General features: G+C 46.1%; 2 protein-coding genes across 5 annotated transcripts in view; both read right to left on the reverse strand.

The window, feature by feature from the left end:
* The window catches only part of CASS4 (Cas scaffolding protein family member 4), a 39,905-nt gene extending 30,166 nt beyond the window's left edge, over positions 1-9,739 (reverse strand). Inside the window, exon 1 of the mRNA XM_006767752.2 lies at positions 9,469-9,739. Within this exon, the coding sequence (XP_006767815.1) occupies positions 9,469-9,504 (36 nt within the window). The 5' untranslated portion in view covers positions 9,505-9,739. The remainder of the gene's footprint in view (positions 1-9,468) is intronic.
* Positions 9,740-15,398: 5,659 nt separating this feature from the next.
* CSTF1 (cleavage stimulation factor, 3' pre-RNA, subunit 1) overlaps positions 15,399-19,193 on the reverse strand; it is an 11,930-nt gene continuing 8,135 nt past the window's right edge. For all 4 annotated transcript variants that reach the window (XM_006767756.2, XM_006767757.2, XM_006767755.2 and 1 more), the window contains exon 6: positions 15,399-17,546. In XM_006767756.2, coding sequence (XP_006767819.1) covers positions 17,296-17,546 — 251 coding nt within the window. In that variant the 3' untranslated portion in view covers positions 15,399-17,295. The remainder of the gene's footprint in view (positions 17,547-19,193) is intronic.

Below are 19,193 nucleotides of genomic sequence, written 5' to 3' on the forward strand. Positions count from 1 at the left end.
GTTTCTGGTGAAAGGCCCCGCATCGAGGGACTTCCGCAGCCACAGAAAGCGCTGCCCACTCGCGAAACTTTGAGGAAGAGGCTGTGGCCAGAAAAATTCCCAAGCCACCCACTGGCAATGAGCCGTGTTCTTCCCTGATGCCTCAATACTGCGGTTTTCCAGCAGGTTTGGGTCTTGACCAGATCATCTTGTTGGAATGAACACCCTCGTCCAGTTAGTGGGGAGCTTGCGGAAATGCTCTGTCAGGGCCTCAGAGATTCCACAGTCGCTTGCTAACCCCACTCGTGTCTGACAATGTGCGCTGGGGCGACGGGGTGAGCCAGGCGCTTGATCTAAGCTCAGGACTGAGGTGACGCCACAGGAGAGATGGCCCGGGCCTTGACTGAGGTTTCTGGATGTGGCCCATGTTCTACCAAACCATCTTCTGCAGCCCGCAGTGCCCTGGATCCCAGCGTGTCTCTCCACGGCCGCCTCCCCCAGGTCCACTCCTCGCAGCACAGCCGAGTGCCTGGGTCACTGTTTAAGATACTTGGTTGGAAAGAGGAGGTGCAGGCTGTGCTGCAGGAGAGCGAGGCCAGTGGTTGAGGATTCGGTCTTTGCTTGTGAGAAACTCATGGAGCGAGGAGGGCGAGTAACCGTTTCCTCCTCTGAAAGTGAGGCAGCGTCCAGGGTCCCATCCAGCCGCAGCTGCCGACATTCTATGTTTCCCTTCTTACTCTCGTCTCTCCATTCTCGAAAGCCATCAGAGGGAGTAAAGAAAGTCTCAGGTAGGCCCTTCTCCTTCCTCATTTCCTTTCCCTCCTTCTTTCTTTCTTTGAAGGGAAAGGAGAGGAAAGGCATGGAGACAATAGAAAGTGCTGTTACTGGATTGGTCGTAAACAATTATACCAACCCCACCAAGGAGAAAGCTTTGTCTAACACTGTTTTTTTGGTGTTAATCCTCACTGAGCCGAGGATATGTCTCCATTGATTTTTAGAGAGAGTAGAAGGGAGGGGAAGAGAGAGAGAGAGAGAGAGAGAGAGATCAATTGGTTGTCTTCACACATGCCCCAACTAAGGCCAGGAGTGAGCCTGCAACGGAGGGACATGCCCTTGACCAGAACTGAGCCTGAGACCCTTCAGCCTGCAGGCAGATGCTCTATCCACTGAGCCTAACTGGCCATGGCTAAGACTGTGTTTTTTCAACTTCATGCATCTTTAACTACATCCATGTGCCATCTGTATATTTTTGAAACTTAAAATATTAAATTAAGCTAATAAAAACAACACATGTCCCCGAAGCAGTGTTCTGTATGAAACTGGAGGTCTGCTGAGTTGTTCTGGCTTTTTCTAATGGGAATGAGAATACATAACTGACTATCCAGCTGGGTGGATCAATGGGTTGGAATGTCGTCCCATGCACTGAAGGGTCGTGGGTTTGATTCCCAGTCAGGACACATACCCAGGTTTCAGGTTCGATCCCCCATTGGGGCGCGTGCGAGAGGCAACATAGATGTCTCTCACCTCCATGTTTCGGTCTCTCTCTCCCTTCCCCTTCCTCTCTCTCTAGAATCAATAGAGCAGCACATCCTCAGGTGATGGTTTTGAAATATTAAAATATATAACTAACCTTAAAAACCATTCTACCTGACCGTGTACTGCACCTAAAGTCATCCTGGGTGTCCCTGTCGGGTGTGATTTTTCCATCTGATTGGGTAGGAGGAATCTGAAGCCACTTCAGGAATTGCAGAGAGAGGAATGAAGGCCCAGCGTGCACACAGAATCCTCTCTCCCCCGGGGTCATTTTTAGGGGCATCGGGCAAACGAGGGGCCATGCTGGTATTAAGCTCCATTCTGTTGGCGTGAATTTATTCCAGCTCACTGGGTTTATTCATCTTGTCAGTGGTGGGCGGCAGATCAGCGCCTCGCCTGCCTCACCTGGACGTGGCAGGAGGTTAGAGAGCACCTGTGAGCCACTGGCCCTGCCGCCTCCAGTCGCTGAGCCCTCGCTTTGGGAACAGGGTGCAGGAGAGAAGCAGCTAACATACTCTGCTAGTAACAGACTCCTGTGCCCTTCCAGGCGAGTTTAAATTCTGAGCCCGAGAGAACATTGCACAAGGCACATCTTCCTTTCTGTTCACTGGGTGGCTAATATGACCAAGGGAGAGGGGCCACTGCTTCCTTTCCTTCGGAAGACGGATCCCTGGCCAGTAGTTAAACAAAAGCTGCTCTCAACTCTCAGGAGCAGCAACAGTAAAGAGAGGAGCTCAGTGAGCTGCCTAACATATAGCTGGAGGAGGGAGCTGCGGATGAGTCCTGGGCTCTGCTGTGAGGAACGCCACCATGGTCCCTGTGGGCTGCGCGGAGGAGGGGAGGCAATTAGTTGCCTCCCGCACATGCCCTGGCCACGGCCAGGGATCAAGCCTACAGCCGATGTATATACCCTTGACCGCAATGGAATCGGGCATAACTGACCATCCGGCTGGGTGGTTCAGTGGGTTGGAATGTCATCGCATGCACTGAAGGGTCGTGGGTTTGATTCCCAGTCAGGACACATACCCAGGTTTCAGGTTCGATCCCCCATTGGGGCGCGTGCGAGAGGCAACATAGATGTCTCTCACCTCCATGTTTCGTTCTCTCTCTCCCCCTTCCTCTCTCTCTAGAATCAGTAGAGAAGCACATCCTCAGGTGAGGATTTTTAAATATTAAAATATATAACTCACCTTGAAAACTGTTCTACCTGACCGTGTACCGCACCTAAAGTCATCCTGGTGTCCCTGTCGGGTGTGATTTTTCCATATGATTGGGTAGGAGGAATCTGAAGCCACTTCAGGAATTGCAGAGAGAGGAATGAAGGCCCAGCTTGCACACAGAATCCTCTCTCCCCCGGGGTCATTTTTAGGGGCATCGGGCAAGCGAGGGGCCACGCTGGTATTAAGCTCCATTCTGTTGGCGTGAATTTATTCCAGCTAACTGGGTTTATTCATCTTGTCAGTGGTGGGCGGCAGATCAGCGCCTCGCCTGCCTCACCTGGACGTGGCAGGAGGTTAGAGAGCACCTGTGAGCCACTGGCCCTGCCGCCTCCAGTCGCTGAGCCCTCGCTTTGGGAACAGGGTGCAGGAGAGAAGCAGCTAACATACTCTGCTAGTAACAGATCCTGTGCCCTTCCAGGCGAGTTTAAATTCTGAGCCCGAGAGAACATTGCACAAGGCACATCTTCCTTTCTAATATGACCAAGGGAGAGGGGCCACTGCTTCCTTTGCTTCAGAAGACAGATCCCTGGCCAGTAGTTAAACAAAAGCTGCTCTCAACTCTCAGGAGCAGCAACAGTAAAGAGAGGAGCTCAGTGAGCTGCCTAACATGCAACAGTAAAGAGGAGCTCAGTGAGCTGCCTAACATATAGCTGGAGGAGGGAGCTGCGGATGAGTCCTGGGCTCTGCTGTGAGGAACGCCACCATGGTCCCTGTGGGCTGCGCGGAGGAGGGGAGGACTAATGGCCTGCGAGCCTCCAGGCAGAGGTCCCAGGCCCGGAGGACACCCGGACTCGGACCGTGTGTACCAACAGCCTCTCCCATCCAACCAACAAGCGGCTCATGAGCAATGCATTTGGAAATGGTTCCTAAAATGTTCGCTTCCCCTTTCTGCACCTCGGGCTGGTGCCTAGAATCTCACTGGCCGCGGCCTCTGTTCGCAGCCTCCCACTTTCCTCTGCAGTTATTTCCTCTCCAAGCCGCGGTCATTTCCACCCTTAGTCATCACAGTTCCAAAATGACCAGCTACGTTTCTGTGGTCACTTCCCTGTTTCCATGATCCTGGGGGCGATGTGCCTTTGAAGAGTTTGCAGCAGACTTAACTCTTGGGGTGGGATGGTGCTCTGTTTAGCTTTTTTTTTTTTTAAAGAGTGAGCTCTCGAGTACATACAGTGTTAAGAGAATAAAGGTTATTATGGGGGGAAGAATAATGGGCTGTAAGGGACACTTTACTAACTCTCATGACAAGTTATTAAGTGCTGAGAGGGTGAGAGTCCTTTGTCCTCTGTGGCATTAAGAACGGTGCCTGGGCCCTAGCTGGTTTGGCTCAGTGGATACAACTCCTTTGTCCTCTGTGGCTTAAGAATGGTGCCTGGGCCCTAGCTGGTGTTGCTCAATGGATAGAACGTCAGCCTGTGGACTGAAAGGTTCCAGGTTTGATTCCAGTGAAGGGCACATGCCCGGGTTGCAGGCTCGACCCCCAGTGTGGGGCATGTAGGAGGCAGCTGATCAGTGATTCTCTCTAATCGTTGATGTTTCTCTCTCTTCCGTTCCCTTCCTCTCTGAATCAATAAAAAATATCTTAAAAAAGAAAAAGAAGAACAGTGCCAGGCACGGGGTAGGCCCTCACTATCTGCGGAAGGAATGCAAGGCAGATTGTCTTAACAGAAACAGAAATAAGGTTGTTGGTGGTGGTGGTGGTGGGGTGGGCAGGAAGGGGAACAGTTTCTAAAAAATAAAATAAAAAGGTAGCTAGCACACGTTGTTAAATACATGCTACTGACACCTTCCTTTACTATTGTTTCTGCTCGCATCTCCTGACCAGCTCAAACACCAAACGTTTTATTTTTTTTCAAAAGAGAGTGGTTCTCCGTGTCCTCTGAGCACAGCCTGGGACCACCCACAATGGACAAGGAAGGCACCTGCACGCCTCCTGGTCCCCGTCCTGCTTCTGCTCTTCCCGCCCACAGCGCTCTGGTTGCATAGCAGCCTGAGTAAGCGCTCACAAACACAAATCAGATCATGACATCTCCTGCTTTAAATAGACCGGTGGCTTCCTTTGCAATTAGAATGCATTTCTGAGTTCTTACAAGGCTGACCCTGCTTGCCCGAGACCTCATTCCTGGCCATTCTCTCCCCTTGTGTACTCTGCTCCAACGACACTGACCTTGTTATGGATACTCTGCTCTGCTGAATCCACTCCTGCCTCAGGCCTTTGCATTTGCTGTTCCCTCTACTTGCTCCTTTCCCATCACTCAGGTCTCCAGAGAAGCCCTTTCTGCCCATTACCTCTATCAGAGCACCTTGTTTTATGTTCTTTAAGGCGTTTTCACCCCCTGAAATCGGTGTGCCCATTTAGTCTTTTAGTGACTTTATATGTCCCCACGGAATGTCTGCTCTGTGTTGATCACCCCACCTCCAAGCCCAATAACTATGTGTGAGTGATGGCTATAACGGACAGCGAGTTGTGTTTTCTAGCTGGGTATTATGCCTGGGATATTCTGCCTTGGGAAGTGGATGAAGGGATGAAGCCATAGGTCCTCGTGACCTTGACTTCAATTACAAAAGCTCAAATCCAAGGCCACATCTGACCACGGGGGAAGCAAGGGGCCTTTTCTCAGAAATCTAGGCTCCGTGGAAGTTCAGGCTGAGGCCAGGTAGGGTCAGAGGGCTGAGAGTCATGGATGACGACTGATAACTAGGAAGTTCCCGCCTCTGGACGGGCTGTGTCAGAAGGGGCTCCATCTGTACTTCCTATAACAGTGATGGCGAACCTTTTGAGCTCGGCATGTCAGCATTTTGAAAAACCCTAAATTAACTCTGGTGCCGTGTCACATATAGAAATTTTTTTATATTTACAACCATAGTAAAACAAAGACTTATGTTTTTGATATTTATTTTATATATTTAAATGCCATTTAATAAAGAAAAATCAACCAAAAAAATGAGTTTGCATGTCACCTCTGACACGCGTGTCATAGGTTCGCCATCACTGTCCTATAACCTCCCATTCATTCACACACAACCCAACACAAGGTGCTTACTGAGTACCTACTATGTGCAGACACTGCTCTAGGCACCGAGATTAAGCACTGACCAGGAAAGCCCAGTGTCCCTCATGGAGCTGACCTTCCAGAAGGGAGACAAATTCAGATCCTGATGAGTGAAGACAAGACGGCGGGCGAGAGAGGAGCACTCCATGCAGGGCCTTGTGGGCCACGGTGAGTTAGTTTTCTGCGCAGGGTCCCACGGACCCTTCTTGGACAACGACTGACTTTAAAATGTTTTGCTTGCCATCTCAGAGCTGCTATAGGTCAAGGGGAGCCTGACAGGGCTCCTCCTCTCAGATGAAGCACCTCAGTAATCCTCCTTCAAGTCCTGGACATTTGCCCCAGTGAGATAAGATGTCTGTGCATAAAGATCAAGATTGCCTCTAATGGGGTGTGTGTGTGGACACACACACACACACTCAGACAAAAATCACTTTTCCAATGACCAAAAATCCAAAACAAGGACTTCCATACAATAAAGTCACTCATTCACCTTGTGTTTTAGACCTAATTTTGTAGCATTTCTGCATTGGCGTTCGACAGGGAAGCCATCAGCTACAGTACAACAAGCCCGTGAGCGACAGGTGAGATTTACCCCCTTGCCACGTGTAATGATGCCTATCTTAGTTGCAACCATACCGTTTGAGGCCGGCGTTTCCTATCACTAACATCATGTCTACTCTTCCATTTTCCCCTTGTTTTTTATAAGACAACTGGGGGAAAATATAATAAAAGTCAGTTCTACAAATCTGCTCCACACTAGGGTGGAAGCTCTGCCGACGTGGAACTGTTCGTTGGCAACAGCAACATCAGGGAACAGCTGAAACAGCAGCCATTGCCACCATCTGGTGCACACAGCCCAGTCAGGATCAGAAGGGCCATCTGGCTGCCCCAGGATGCGAGGGTTGCTGTAAAGCCCAAGGCATCACTTCCATAGGACAGCCCTTTTAAGCACTGCGTTACCATATAAACAGCAACTGAACAAATCAGGCATTAAAATTAATCAGGTGCCCTGTGCGGTGTGGCTCAGTGATTGAGAATCAATCCATAAACCAGAAGGTCACAGTTCGATTCCTGGTCAGGGCACATGCTTGGGTTGTGGGCTTGATCCCCAGTAGGGGGATTGGCAAGTCAATGTGCAGGAGGCAGCTGATCAATGAGTCTCTCTCATTATTGATGTTTCTATCTCTCCCTCTCCCTTCCTCTCTCTAAATTAATGAAAAAACATATTAAAAAGGAAAACTAACGAAATGGATCAATGGTTAACATGAATGCAACTCTAACATGCACTTTTCATTGCAAAAGGCAAGAAGCTCAACCCTTTTCAGTAACTGCTCATGTCTGTGAAAAGCCTTCAGAGATATATTACCTTCTCTGTGCTCTGACAGTTGTGTAGGTGCACCCAGGAAACTGTCCCCTGAGTGTGTCCCTGGACTAGGATCAAGACTCCACCATTGGGCGGAGTAGCCGGCATGAGCTGAGACGCTATGCATCCAAGAAAGACATGGGTTGGCCACTATGACCTGTCAATCAAATCTGGAAGACTGATCTGAGAGTGAAGAATGAGTTTATATTTTTAAAGTGTTTGTTGTGAAAACAAAGAAGAAAATGCAACAGAGATTGTAGGTGGCCCACAAGGCATAAAATACCATCTGGGTCATTAGGAAAAGTTTGCCAGCTGCTGGTCTGAGGGTCGGGAGAGAGTGAGCTGGTTAAGAGCCGAGTTCTGGGTTCCGTCTGCCTGGGTCTGACTCCTGGCATTCCACTCACTAGTGTGTGGCCTTAGCAAGTCAATGAACCCTACTTTCCTCGTCTGTAAAATGGGGTTAAGAATAACACCTCCGCTTCCTGAAGATGTGAGGATGTAATGGAACGTGTAGCAGGCCTGGTGGATGGACAGCCAGAAAGCGACAGTTATTATTATCTCTATAATATTCATAATAGGGCTTTATGGCGATGCTGGGAGCATCAAATATAAGTTATATGCACACATACATGTTAATTACAAATTACCAAGTGCTATAGAGATTACCTAGGCAGAATAGGTGGCACATAAGAAATCTAAATCATAAAACATCTGGGCTAGTAAAAAAAAATTGATGTTATGAAAAAAACAAAAAGCAGTGGGTTATTCTTGATTAAAGAGGACAGAGAGTTGACAAACAGCACAGCATGTGGTCTTGGAAAAATACACACACAAACAAATAACAGCCAAAAAAGCCAGAAAGGGTATTTTTTGGAAAATGTGAATGTGGGCTGAATGTTAGGATGGAATTATTAATTCGATGGTAATTTATCTTGGATGTGACACTGATATTGGAGTTGTGTAGGAGAATGTCCTTGTTTTTAGCAGATGTGGGGAAGTGTCATTATAGGTGCAACTTGTTTTCAAATGGTTGACAAAAACTGTGTGCCAGTATCTAAACATCTATATATATAAAAGCCTAACATGCAAACTCCCTGGGGAGTTCGACCGACTGGAAGTTCAATCGCTCGCTCGCTATGATGTGCACTGACCACCAGGGGGTGGCACGGAATGAAGGAAGGCCCCGGCCAGCAGCCAGCAGACACTAGGGACACTACCCATGCATGAATTTCGTGCACTGGGCCTCTAGTATAAAATAAATGCTGGAATTGGTGAATCTCAGTCAAGGATATGCAGGGGTTTACTAAATTATTATTTTCCCCATGGTTAAAATATTTTCTTTTTCTTATATATTTTATTGATATTTTACAGAGAGGAAGGGAGAGGGATAGAGAGTTAGAAACATCGATGAGAGAGAAACATTGATCAGCTGCCTCCTGCATACCTCCCACTGAGGATGTGCCCGCAACCAAGGTACACGCCCTTGTCTGGAATCAAACCTGGGACATTTCAGTCCACAGGCCAATGCTCTATCCATTGAGCCAAACTGGTTAGGGCTTAAAACATTTTCAAAGAAAATAGTTGTGTACAATATTCTAGCTAAGATATTTACACTTGACCTACATAAGAGAGGATGTCATGCATTACTCAGCTATACATTCCACGAATCACACCTAGTTATTAGAATAATAAGTAACATATACTTAATTCATATAAGAAGACTCGCCACTTAATGTTCCATTTCCTTATTTTCCTGTTCTACTTATATTTTTTAAAGGTGTAGCAAAGTAACCCTTGAGCTTCACTTTCCTTATATCTGAGCAAGTTTATTTTTTTTGTAGTCATTTCTACTCCCTAAATAGTGACTTTTTTTTGATTCAAGTCCCAGCCTGGAGCTCCGCTCACACAGATCAATACCGAAGTTAATGTGAAGGTGCAGGGGGAGCACCCACAGTGACTGCCCGGGTGTGGGGCAGGAGCGCAGGATCCTCAGGACACGGGAGTGACACTGAGTGTGCTCGGGGTCCCGAGAAAGGAGAGGTCGGGGTGAGCTGAGGTCTCACTCGCTCAAGAAGTTTGTTAGAAGGTGAATGGACACAAAGGGATAGACTGTGTTACCAACCCCAGAAGCTGGTTTCTGCTAGAAAGTAATTTTCATCCGAGTCAAACTGGTAAGGAGCTTGAAGTACTTTGTACACTTAAACTGACATGAAACCTTCCCATCGCAAACTTACATGTTACTAGTACACACTAAACTCAGAACAAAAACTGGTCGCTGCCGGCTGTTTGCCCCCTGCCCGCTCAGAAGGCCCCCATCACTCACCTTGGGCGCCCCTTCCATGCCGCTCGCTCCTCTCATGTTGGGTGAAACGGTCGCTCTGAGTGCCACGGCTAATGCTGCCCGCTCCCGGAGGCGGGTTACGCAATGTCACTGCATGCGCCGGGCAGGTTCTCAGAAATGGAATTCTGTGGAGCTGACAGCGCGGGAAATTGTCAGGCAGCCTCTCCCAGCAGCCCCCTTTCTGGAAAGCAGGCTAAGAGAAAAATGAAAGGGTGAAGGAGGGGGGACCAGAAATCCTGGCCACACTTGCTCCTTAGTGCCCGAACGGCTCACTTCGCTTATAAATAGAGATTGTCATACATTCGCTGTGTGAAACCACAAAAGAAAAAACCCACCAACACTCTTCTGCTTTGTAGGTGGAAGTTCCTACTTTGAAAAGCTCAGAGTGTGAGCGCAGAGCATGCTCATCCCTCGAACACTGTGGATCAGCCCACACCAAGCAGACCAAGCTCTTTTCTCCGATTAGAGGCCACGGGCCCAACCTTCCGAGAGCGGTCTGTGTTCCCCCTCCCTGCCCCTAACACCGTCCTGTGACGGCCAGGAGAAAACAAGTCCGGGGACGGCCCTAAAGGACCTTGTCCCCACGGTTCTCCCTACTCGGGGCCACGCTTCTCCATGCCTACCTCCTGGTCTTTGCACCCAACACTTGATGGTCACCTTTCCTGGGTGCTGACTGCACCTGGCTATGCTGAGCCCATAGCAATAGAATTATATTGTCTGTTAAGTCCCACCAACCCACCCTTCCACCTCCAACAAGCCGCCTCTCTGCTCCCTTCCGGTGATGACACTCACTGGCGTGTGGGCTGCATGCCCAGTGTGCAGTCCCCACAAGTCTGAGCACCCGGAAGGAGCTGCCACGAAAATAGCGGACCGACTTCTGGCAGAGACAATCCATATTTTAAATTGTTATCGTTGTTGGAAGTTCACTTCCTGGACCAAGTAACTGATGTGTTGCTGACGGGAGCTGACAACAAGGAAGGAACAGTGACCCTGCAGAATGAAGGGAGATGGGCAGGCTGAAGCGGAGGTGGGTGGAGAGGGCAGAGATGGGAGAAGGGGGGTCATTTCGGAAAGGCTGCAGGAGGAAGGCAAGGTGAGAAGCCAGGCGGGCAGGTCGGTTTAGAGGCAGGGCTCGTGTCTGGTTGGGACACCATTAACACGCAAACTGGGGAAAAATGATGGAATTAGCAAGTTCCATTTAAGGAAAACAAGCAGACTCATCTGAAAGAGCAGTGAGTCATAAAGGCTGAGGTTACAACAGTGGGGACTAGCGGAAGTTCTTTGATCCTACTAGTCTTACAGATAAGAGTGTTAGAATAGCAGAATATCATACTGCAATGTGGGTGGCTGGTGACACTTGCAGGGCAAAGGGCACCGAAACAGCCGATATTTTGGATTAAATGTTGGTGTGTCTTCGTTCCTGCTTCTTCTGGCTCTGTCAGGGGCTGGGCGAGGGGGACATAGGCAGCGTTGAGGGGGAAGATGCAGCTGAGCCCTCCAGACAGTGGAGGTTCAGGTTTCTGGTGGGAATCCATGAATCCTACACTCGATGCTTCCCTGCATATACCCACGGGGAAAAATTCCAGAGTGGAGGGGCTCAGTCCAAATGTCCCTTATCTACAACTCACCGTTTTCTAAAACAAAAGTCACACATCCCTCACCCTTGGGGAGAGAGCGAGAGATAGAGATTTGGCCAAAAAACCAAACTGGTTTCTTCAATAAATAAACTGCAAAGGAGGAAAAAAGACAAAGGTGAAATCTGAAGATTAAGAGACTTAAAAGACACATCAACTCACAATCTATGTGCATTTGGATTCTAATTCAAAACAAATCATTGATAAGGAAATTTGAACACCGGTACTAGATATGTGATATTAGGTAATTAATGTTACTATTTTAAGGTGTAATGATGCTAGAAATTGTGCTTAAAAAAGGTTTATCTCTGAGATAGATACTGAAATACAGAGAAAGTATTTCTGAAATTGGCTTTAAAATAATTCAAGAAAGGAGAAGTGAATAGAGGTATAGGTAAAACAAGATTGGCAATGAGCTGAAAATTGGGGAGTCTGAGTGATGGGTATATGGGGATTCATTTTTCTATACTGTTGACATTCAATTAAAATAACTGCTTTATTAAGATATAATTCACACACCACAAATTCACCCTTTAAGAGAGTACAATTCAGTATATTTTTTTAGTATATTCACAGAATTGTGCAACCATCACCACTATCCAATTTCAGAACATCACCCCCAAAAGAAACCCCATACCCCTTAGCAGTCACTCCTCATTCTCCTCTCCCTGAGCCCCTGGCAACCACTGCTTCTATTGCATTATAGAACTTTTGTATATATTTGGAAAAAGTATAAAAGGATAGACAAATGTGCTCAAGACCACACGGTAAAGTGACAGAGATAAAATCTGAACCCAAGGCTCCCGGGAAAGAAAAAGGCCCACTTCAACCCATGCAAGTTCTCACGGTCCCCATCACCTTAGCAAAGGCCTGGTACTAGCTCTTCCCCAAACTGAAGGGCTGACCCAAGTTCACCATACAGATCAGAATGCTCCAATTTGCATGCCTTTTCTTAGGAAAAATCACCTTGACCAAAAAGCAAAACCAAGACACAAAATAAGAGGATTTGGCCCTGAAATGAACCCCTGCACAGAAACTATGCAGTAGCTGGTGAACGAGAGGGGCTTGACGTCTCATCCTGATATTTGGTCACTGGCATTTTTCAGAATGAAAGGCCTTACACATTTTGCTGTAATCCACTCGTATTTACTTGTTAAGGCAAGTGAGTCTGTTGTGTGTTCAAATATTGCGAGAGCTGATCATTCTAGGAAGTTGGCCGGCTCTCGCAATATCCTGCTAACCCAAGGCTGATACAGCTCGAGTTCCAGAGAACCAAGTAGGTGAGACTCCAATGAGGTAATTATTTCCCCTCTTGACAAATTTGTCACTGAGAACAGGATTTGGGATTAATTTTTCTTTTCTGAACCTAGTGAGTCTGATCACTTCCATAGCTCAGTAAATGTGCAGGAAGATTGCTTTCATTTACAGAACTTGCTTTTAAATACTTCCCACTGCTCTCACGTGGACCTGCAACTCTCAAGCCCCTGGAGCAGTGGCCGTGGGACACTGGGCATTCGATACCTGCTTATTACTTTTTAAAATTTTTATTGATGTCAGAGAGGGAGGAGAGACAGAAACATCAATGATGAGAATCATTGATTACCTGCCTCCTGCACGCCTCCTACTGGGGATCGAGCCTACAACTTGGGAATGTGCTCTGACCGGAATCAAACCATGACCTCCTGGTTCATAGGTCACACCAGCTGGGCTCAATACTGCTTATTAAAATACAGCAGACACCGGCATTAAAGGCGTGGCAGGAAACCCCAGACTGCATTGCTTTGAACCCATCTGATTAGCTGGCAGATTTGAACCTTGTGAAGGTAAATAAAAAATGGTTCTTTTGGTCAAACTAGAATTGCATAAGCTGCCAACAAATTCCCATACCTCCCTTAGCGTAGGGATGAAACGGGATGGCTGAGACCCCATAGCTACCATAATTACTAGTGGTAACTCACTGTCCTAGCCTGAATTTTGATCCCAAGGTTGAGAGGGAAAAGGAATCAGAGCAAGACTTGGAACAAAAAGCGAAGGGATTGCTGTGGGTGTGCAGTGGTCATGGGACTGGGGGAAAGGCTGACTGTCAGCGGAGAACGAGGAAAAGGACAGAAAGTGTTGCCAGAGGCAAGCAGTCCTGCAGGCTGAGGGGGGGGGGGGGGGGGGGGGCAGCTTCGCCCAAGGGCGCAGGGAAAGGGGCTGTAGGACAGCACTGGCCAAGGAGCAAGAGGCAAAGGATAAAAGCTGCAGAAACAGGGCGAAAGCATGAAGTGCGAAAGCTACAGGAATCGAAATGTTTCCTAACCGCTGTTTGGGTTGTTCCCATCTGCTTGGTCACTTCTGAAGTCTCTTGATCCTCGGTCCCATTTTGATTCCTTGTTGTGGTTCTTCAAACATATTCCTCTCTTCTGCATCTGATAATCAGTCTTCCCAAGTCTGACTGGTTTCTAGTTTCTACTGATTCTCATCACAGTGCTGTTTCTCCAACTGTTCACGGATTGTGGCCTCGTGAGTCTTAGAGCTTTATGGAGAGGCTTGAGGCCTGGGGTTCCATGTGTTCTTCCAGAAAGTCTGTGCTGGCTTCTGTCGGGTACCTGAGGCCACTGCCAACTAGGGTTGCCTAAAATTCCTGGCTTGTGTTTCTCCCAGTCACACAGGTCGTGTGAATTGTTCCAGTCTTTTTGGACCAACAGCTTGTGGACATGGTTCTCCAAGAAGACCTTGCCCTGTGCCAACTCCACACCCCTCCCTGCAAACATAGGCACGTGCAGAGTCTCAGAGGCAGGGTTTTTTGTCAGTTTCTCCCTTTCACTGAGGGGCCACCTTTTGGGTTCTGGGCTTTCTTTCTGGGTCTTAATCAAAGTTCCACCCTGTGAAAACTCAGCTCAGAAATTAGGCTAGGAGGGGTTAATAGATGTCCTTGGTGTAACTGACAGGTAGCTGTCCTGTTAACTTTCTGGATTTATGCATTCTGGTTGTTTGTGCCCCAGGAATCCCTTATTTTCTTGGTAGCTCAGCTATCTATTTATAGCTTAAAAATAAACTCTGTCCAGGTTTGTTCCAAAAATGTACTTAGAGCGTCTGTCTGCCATATTTTCAGGGACATAAGTCTCCCCCTCAAAGTACATGCCTTCCCTCTCCCCATCTGTTTATGTCATGACTAGAGGCCTGGTGCACGAGATTCATGCATAGGTAGGGTCCCTATTCCTGGCCAGTGATCAGGGCTGATCAGGTTCCCTGCCTCCTCCTTCCCTCGCTCCCTCAGCGCCCCCTCCACCCCCCACCCACTGCTGGTCTCCCACCGTGTTCTGCGCCGCCCCCGGTGGTCAGTGCATGTCATAGTGAGCGACTGAACTCCCGTTCTCCCCGAATTCCCAAGGGGACACTTTGCATGTTAGCCTTTTATGTAACTAGAGGCCCCGTGCACAAAAATTCATGCACTTGAGGGGGGTGGGGTCGGCAGGAGTCCCTCAGCCCACTTGCGCCCTCTTGCAGTCCAGGACCGCTTGGGGGATGTCCGCCTGCTGGCTTAGGCCCACTTCCTGCGAGAGGGATGTCTGACTGCCTAAGCCAGGAGTCAGACATCACTCTCATAGTCCAGGAGCCCTTGCTCCTTACCCCCCGCCCGCTTGCTGCTCCTTAGTGCTGCCTCAGAGGTGGGAGAGGTTCCTGCCACTGCCGCTGCGCTTGCCCGGCTTCTGGTTGAGTGACGCTCCCACTGTGGGAGTGCACTGACCACCAGGGGGCAGCTCCTGCATTGCCCCCTGGTGGTCAGTGTGTGTCATAGCAACCGGTTGTTCTGCTGTTTGGTCAATTTGCATATTGCCCTTTTATTATATAGGATTATATAGAATAATTGAAGATGTGTTTATAAAAGAAGCTTCCCTGACTCAAGTGCATGCTGAGGATGGTTCTGATGAAGCTCTTTCATCACAGAAAAGGAAGCTGAGGTCTTGAAGAGGAAAGGCTGCCTTCCTGTCTATCTCCCCTCCTTCCCCAGGCTACCCTCCTACCTAGCACGTCACACACCCTCACCCCTTGAACAAGGGAAACCAATGCTTAAGGTAAAAGCAGGTTTTTCTGAATGACCTAAATAAATGGCACTATACCCAAGTTTTTAAATTCACAGAGTAGAAGAGCAAAGATACACAGCTAAAGGTGATTAAACTATAAAAACTTGACTTCCAGAACAAAGCACTAAAGTGTGAAAAGTAACAGTTAAGTCATAATTACAAAAACATTTAAAGCAAGCAAGCTCCAAAACAATGAACTAGCTTTAAATTATCATTATATACAAAAAGTTTATTTTAGAAATCACATATCTTTAAAAAATAACATAGTTTTAAATTCTTATCCTGACTGGGTATTATTCACCATTTCAATGCCAGGGTGGTGTGGTACAATCAATTATGTGCAGATACCAAGTTCATGAAATACTCATGGCATTTATACCAGTTCAAAACATTAAGGTAATTTTTTAAAGAAAAAAATAACAAAACCCTATGTTAGAAAGTTCATTTTGGAAACACACAAAAGTATCTTAATCTTGTAAACAGAAGTCCTGAAACTACAGATCCCATTGCTGAGACTATTCCAAAAACTGGAAAAAGTAGGAATTAGTATCTTAACGCACAAACAGTTAAAGGATCCAGCGGGACTTACATGCAGAGTGTAGGTAGAGTGGGCATCCCAGGGCGTGTGCCAGAGCAGAACAATGCGGAAATGCCAACCTCTCCTGTAGTTTCACAGGTTGGAAGAAAAAGAAAAGCCAGAAAAAGAAGTGGGAAGCCATGTTTGATAATTTTTTTGGTAGAACTGGTTATCTTTGTTCCTAGTCAACTGGTTTCTTTTAATCTTACAAAAGCAGCACCCTTTGATATCCTAGTTCAAATACCAGGGAATCAGGACATAAAATAAGTTTACTCACTATGCAGCACAAAATATAGGTCTTTGTAAACCTGAACAAAAAGCTGTGATTTAACTCATTAAGAATGTTTAAAATCATTTTATAAAGAATTAAAATGATCCTTAAGGATGATGACTAAAGCAGAATTTTTATGCAATCGTCATATTTTAAAATTCCTGTAACATAAGATAATTACATTACTCTATTTCATACTTTTTACCTAATATTCCCAGGTTATATTTTTAGGTGCTCCCACCCAGATCATGAGGTATATGTATTTGGGGATAAATATAAACCAAAGATATCTTAGTGAGGGGAGTTTGGGTTCTTTGACCCAGTTAGAGCTCAACACAAAGAAATATTGTCACCTTCTAAAAAAAAGAAAACTTCTATCAGTCAGTTAATTGCAAATATCTTCTGAGAACACAGTTGCCTTGTGTGTCCACGATGAGTAGTTAAGGTTCAGGCTGAAAAATAAGATTTAAAGTTACATAAGAACAAAGCCAATCAATATTAGCCATTCATGAGGACAAGCAACACCTGAGGGCAGTGGTGGGACCACCTAATTCCGATTAGATGGGATATAATCTCCAAATCTATGCTTCCCATCAAATGGCGTCATTTGATGGGAAGTGCATTTACTGAAGACGAGCACTGCAGGTATGAAAGGTACTGTGGGAGGTCTGATGAAAGATGCTCCTGTAATCTTCAGGAAAACTGGCCATTGCTGTTACTGAAGTGAAAATGTGTAACAGTAAAGTTGCAGGTCTGAGCTTTATTATTAGGATGTCCTATCAGAGAACTGATTCTCTAAAGTGGTTTAATAGGGCACAAAACTCGATTCTCAAGGTATGCCTACTCATTGGTCAAAATGCATTTGGAAAGGAAAACACAGAGAGGATGTGGAACAGGCACAGAAGATGACAAAAGAGCCCAATGAGAATTCCTCAGGACAGATCCACACAAGATCTGGAAAGCACTTTAATACTCTACCCTTCTTCAAAAGATCAAGTTCAGAGAAATGGCAAGTCCTGTATTTACAAAACCGATGAAAATCACTGTAATAATCAGTGAGTGCAGAGCAGGGGTCTGCATTTCCCACTTTTTCCACCATGATTCCACATCAAGGTAAAAAAGGACCCTTTTGTACAAAATCCAAGAAGGATGTAGAGGTGGCAGCCTGACTGCCAAAGATGGTACCACGACTTTCTACTGAGGCTGGTGATGGGACACATGGGAGGGAAGGGCAGGGTCCTCTAGAAAAGAACCCTATTATGACCTCCGGTACCAGAACCTGGCCCTGAAGTCATCGCTGCAGGTCATGAAGCCGGGGTTGGTGGGCGAGTGCACGATGCAGCGCACGATGTTGTTGTGGCCCAGGGACAGCAGGTTTCGGCGCTCAGCTGTGCGTGAGTCCCAGCAGCACAGGCTTATGGTCCTCTCATCTGGCAGCAGCACGTAGTCCTCTGTATGGTTGAAGACAGCCTGTGTCCGGTGCACCTGCCGCCCGCTCAAGCCAGCACCTGCGCACAGACCGAGAGGTTAAGGGCCAGGTAGCTTTACAAGTTCACACCTTAGACCCTCACTCTGACTGTTCTACTTTGGCTATTAATCCCATAGAGGTAAAAAGAGCATTTTAAAATTGCTAAAGTATTTCACATCTATTGTGCAATTTTGGGAACTCTAAAGTATGAAAAAGAGAATCACTTCTGGGCCCAATCCCTTAGGCAACTGTTAACTGTGATGCACTTAGAGGTATAAAAGCCTTTTAAAAAAAATACAAAACTGGTGCCACATCATATATGTCTTTTCTATCATAGTTTAAACCAACTTTCTGTTGGGTACATTTTCCATCATTTTTACTGTCTGCAAATGTTTCTATTCCATCGTTTAGAAACATCATTACTTAGTTCTTTTCCTGCTAGGCATTTAGTCTGTATCCAATGGTATGCAGCGTGGTGATAAACGTTCTTTGTTCAGAACACATTACTTCCTTAGAATTAAATTCCTAGCACTAGAATTACTGGGATGTAGGAACATCTACTCACCAAAAGAAAGCATTATACTGTTTTATGACCATAAAAAAATATATTTTGTTTAAACTACTATATAAAGTATAAAAAATAAAAACTGCCTGATAATTTTACACCCATAGTCAATATTTTGATGATCATCCTTCCCACATATCTGTGTTGTACTCATTTGAAATTACATAAGTCAGAGCATATATCATATGCTGTTTTTATTCCACAGTCAGTAGTGGAGACCATATAAAAAGGGAACATAGGGTAATGAATAATACAAACTTTGGTGTCTGAGCTGGAGTCACCACTTGTTAGCGATGTGACCTTGAACAAATAACTTCACCCCATCTTAATTCTCTTCTGTTTCATGGGGATTATTAAAGCAGCACCCCAGCACTGCTGTGGGGATCAAATGAGGGAGAGCCTGTAAATTACTACACAATTTACTCGGGCTTCTGGTGGACACTCATGCTGCCTCCAACTTTCCGCCACTCCAGACAATGCTGGGTGGACATCTTCATTTGTGCCTGCGCATGCTGCCCAACGGTCTTTTTAGGTTGAATTTCTAAGGGTGAGTATAGTGGGTCAAAAGATGCAGGGTGGGGCAAAAGTGGGTTTACAATTTTAAGTACAATAATTGTTTATTGTTATTTTTCATATGAACCATTGTAAACCTACTTTTGCCTCACCCTGTGTATTTATTTAAAATTTTGTTATGTGACACCAATTGCCCTTCAGATATATTTTACTAATTAATACTCGTAACAATGTATTTATTGAAATGTTTATCAATACTAGATAATACCAACCTTTTAAATTCCTGAAATCTGATGAGCACAAAATAATACTCCCCTTTTCATTTCTTAGTTTTTCAGTGAGGCTGGTCATTTATCTTTTCTGTGTTCACTGACCAATGTCTGACATGTGTCTATTATATATGCTATGATTATTTCCCTTCTAATCCAGCATTTTAAGTTTTTTTTTTCCTTTGTGAACAAGTTTCACATTAATGGGCAGTTTATTTGCTTATAACCTAAACATTGTCAGTTTGAGAAGAAATACACTACGATATATAGATCTTGCCATTTAAATTCTAGGTTTCTTTTTTTTTTTTTTTTTTTCCCTGGTAAAATTTTATCCAAGAAA

Source organism: Myotis davidii, unplaced genomic scaffold (assembly GCF_000327345.1).
Source record: "Myotis davidii unplaced genomic scaffold, ASM32734v1 scaffold343, whole genome shotgun sequence".
NCBI lineage: Eukaryota > Metazoa > Chordata > Mammalia > Chiroptera > Vespertilionidae > Myotis > Myotis davidii.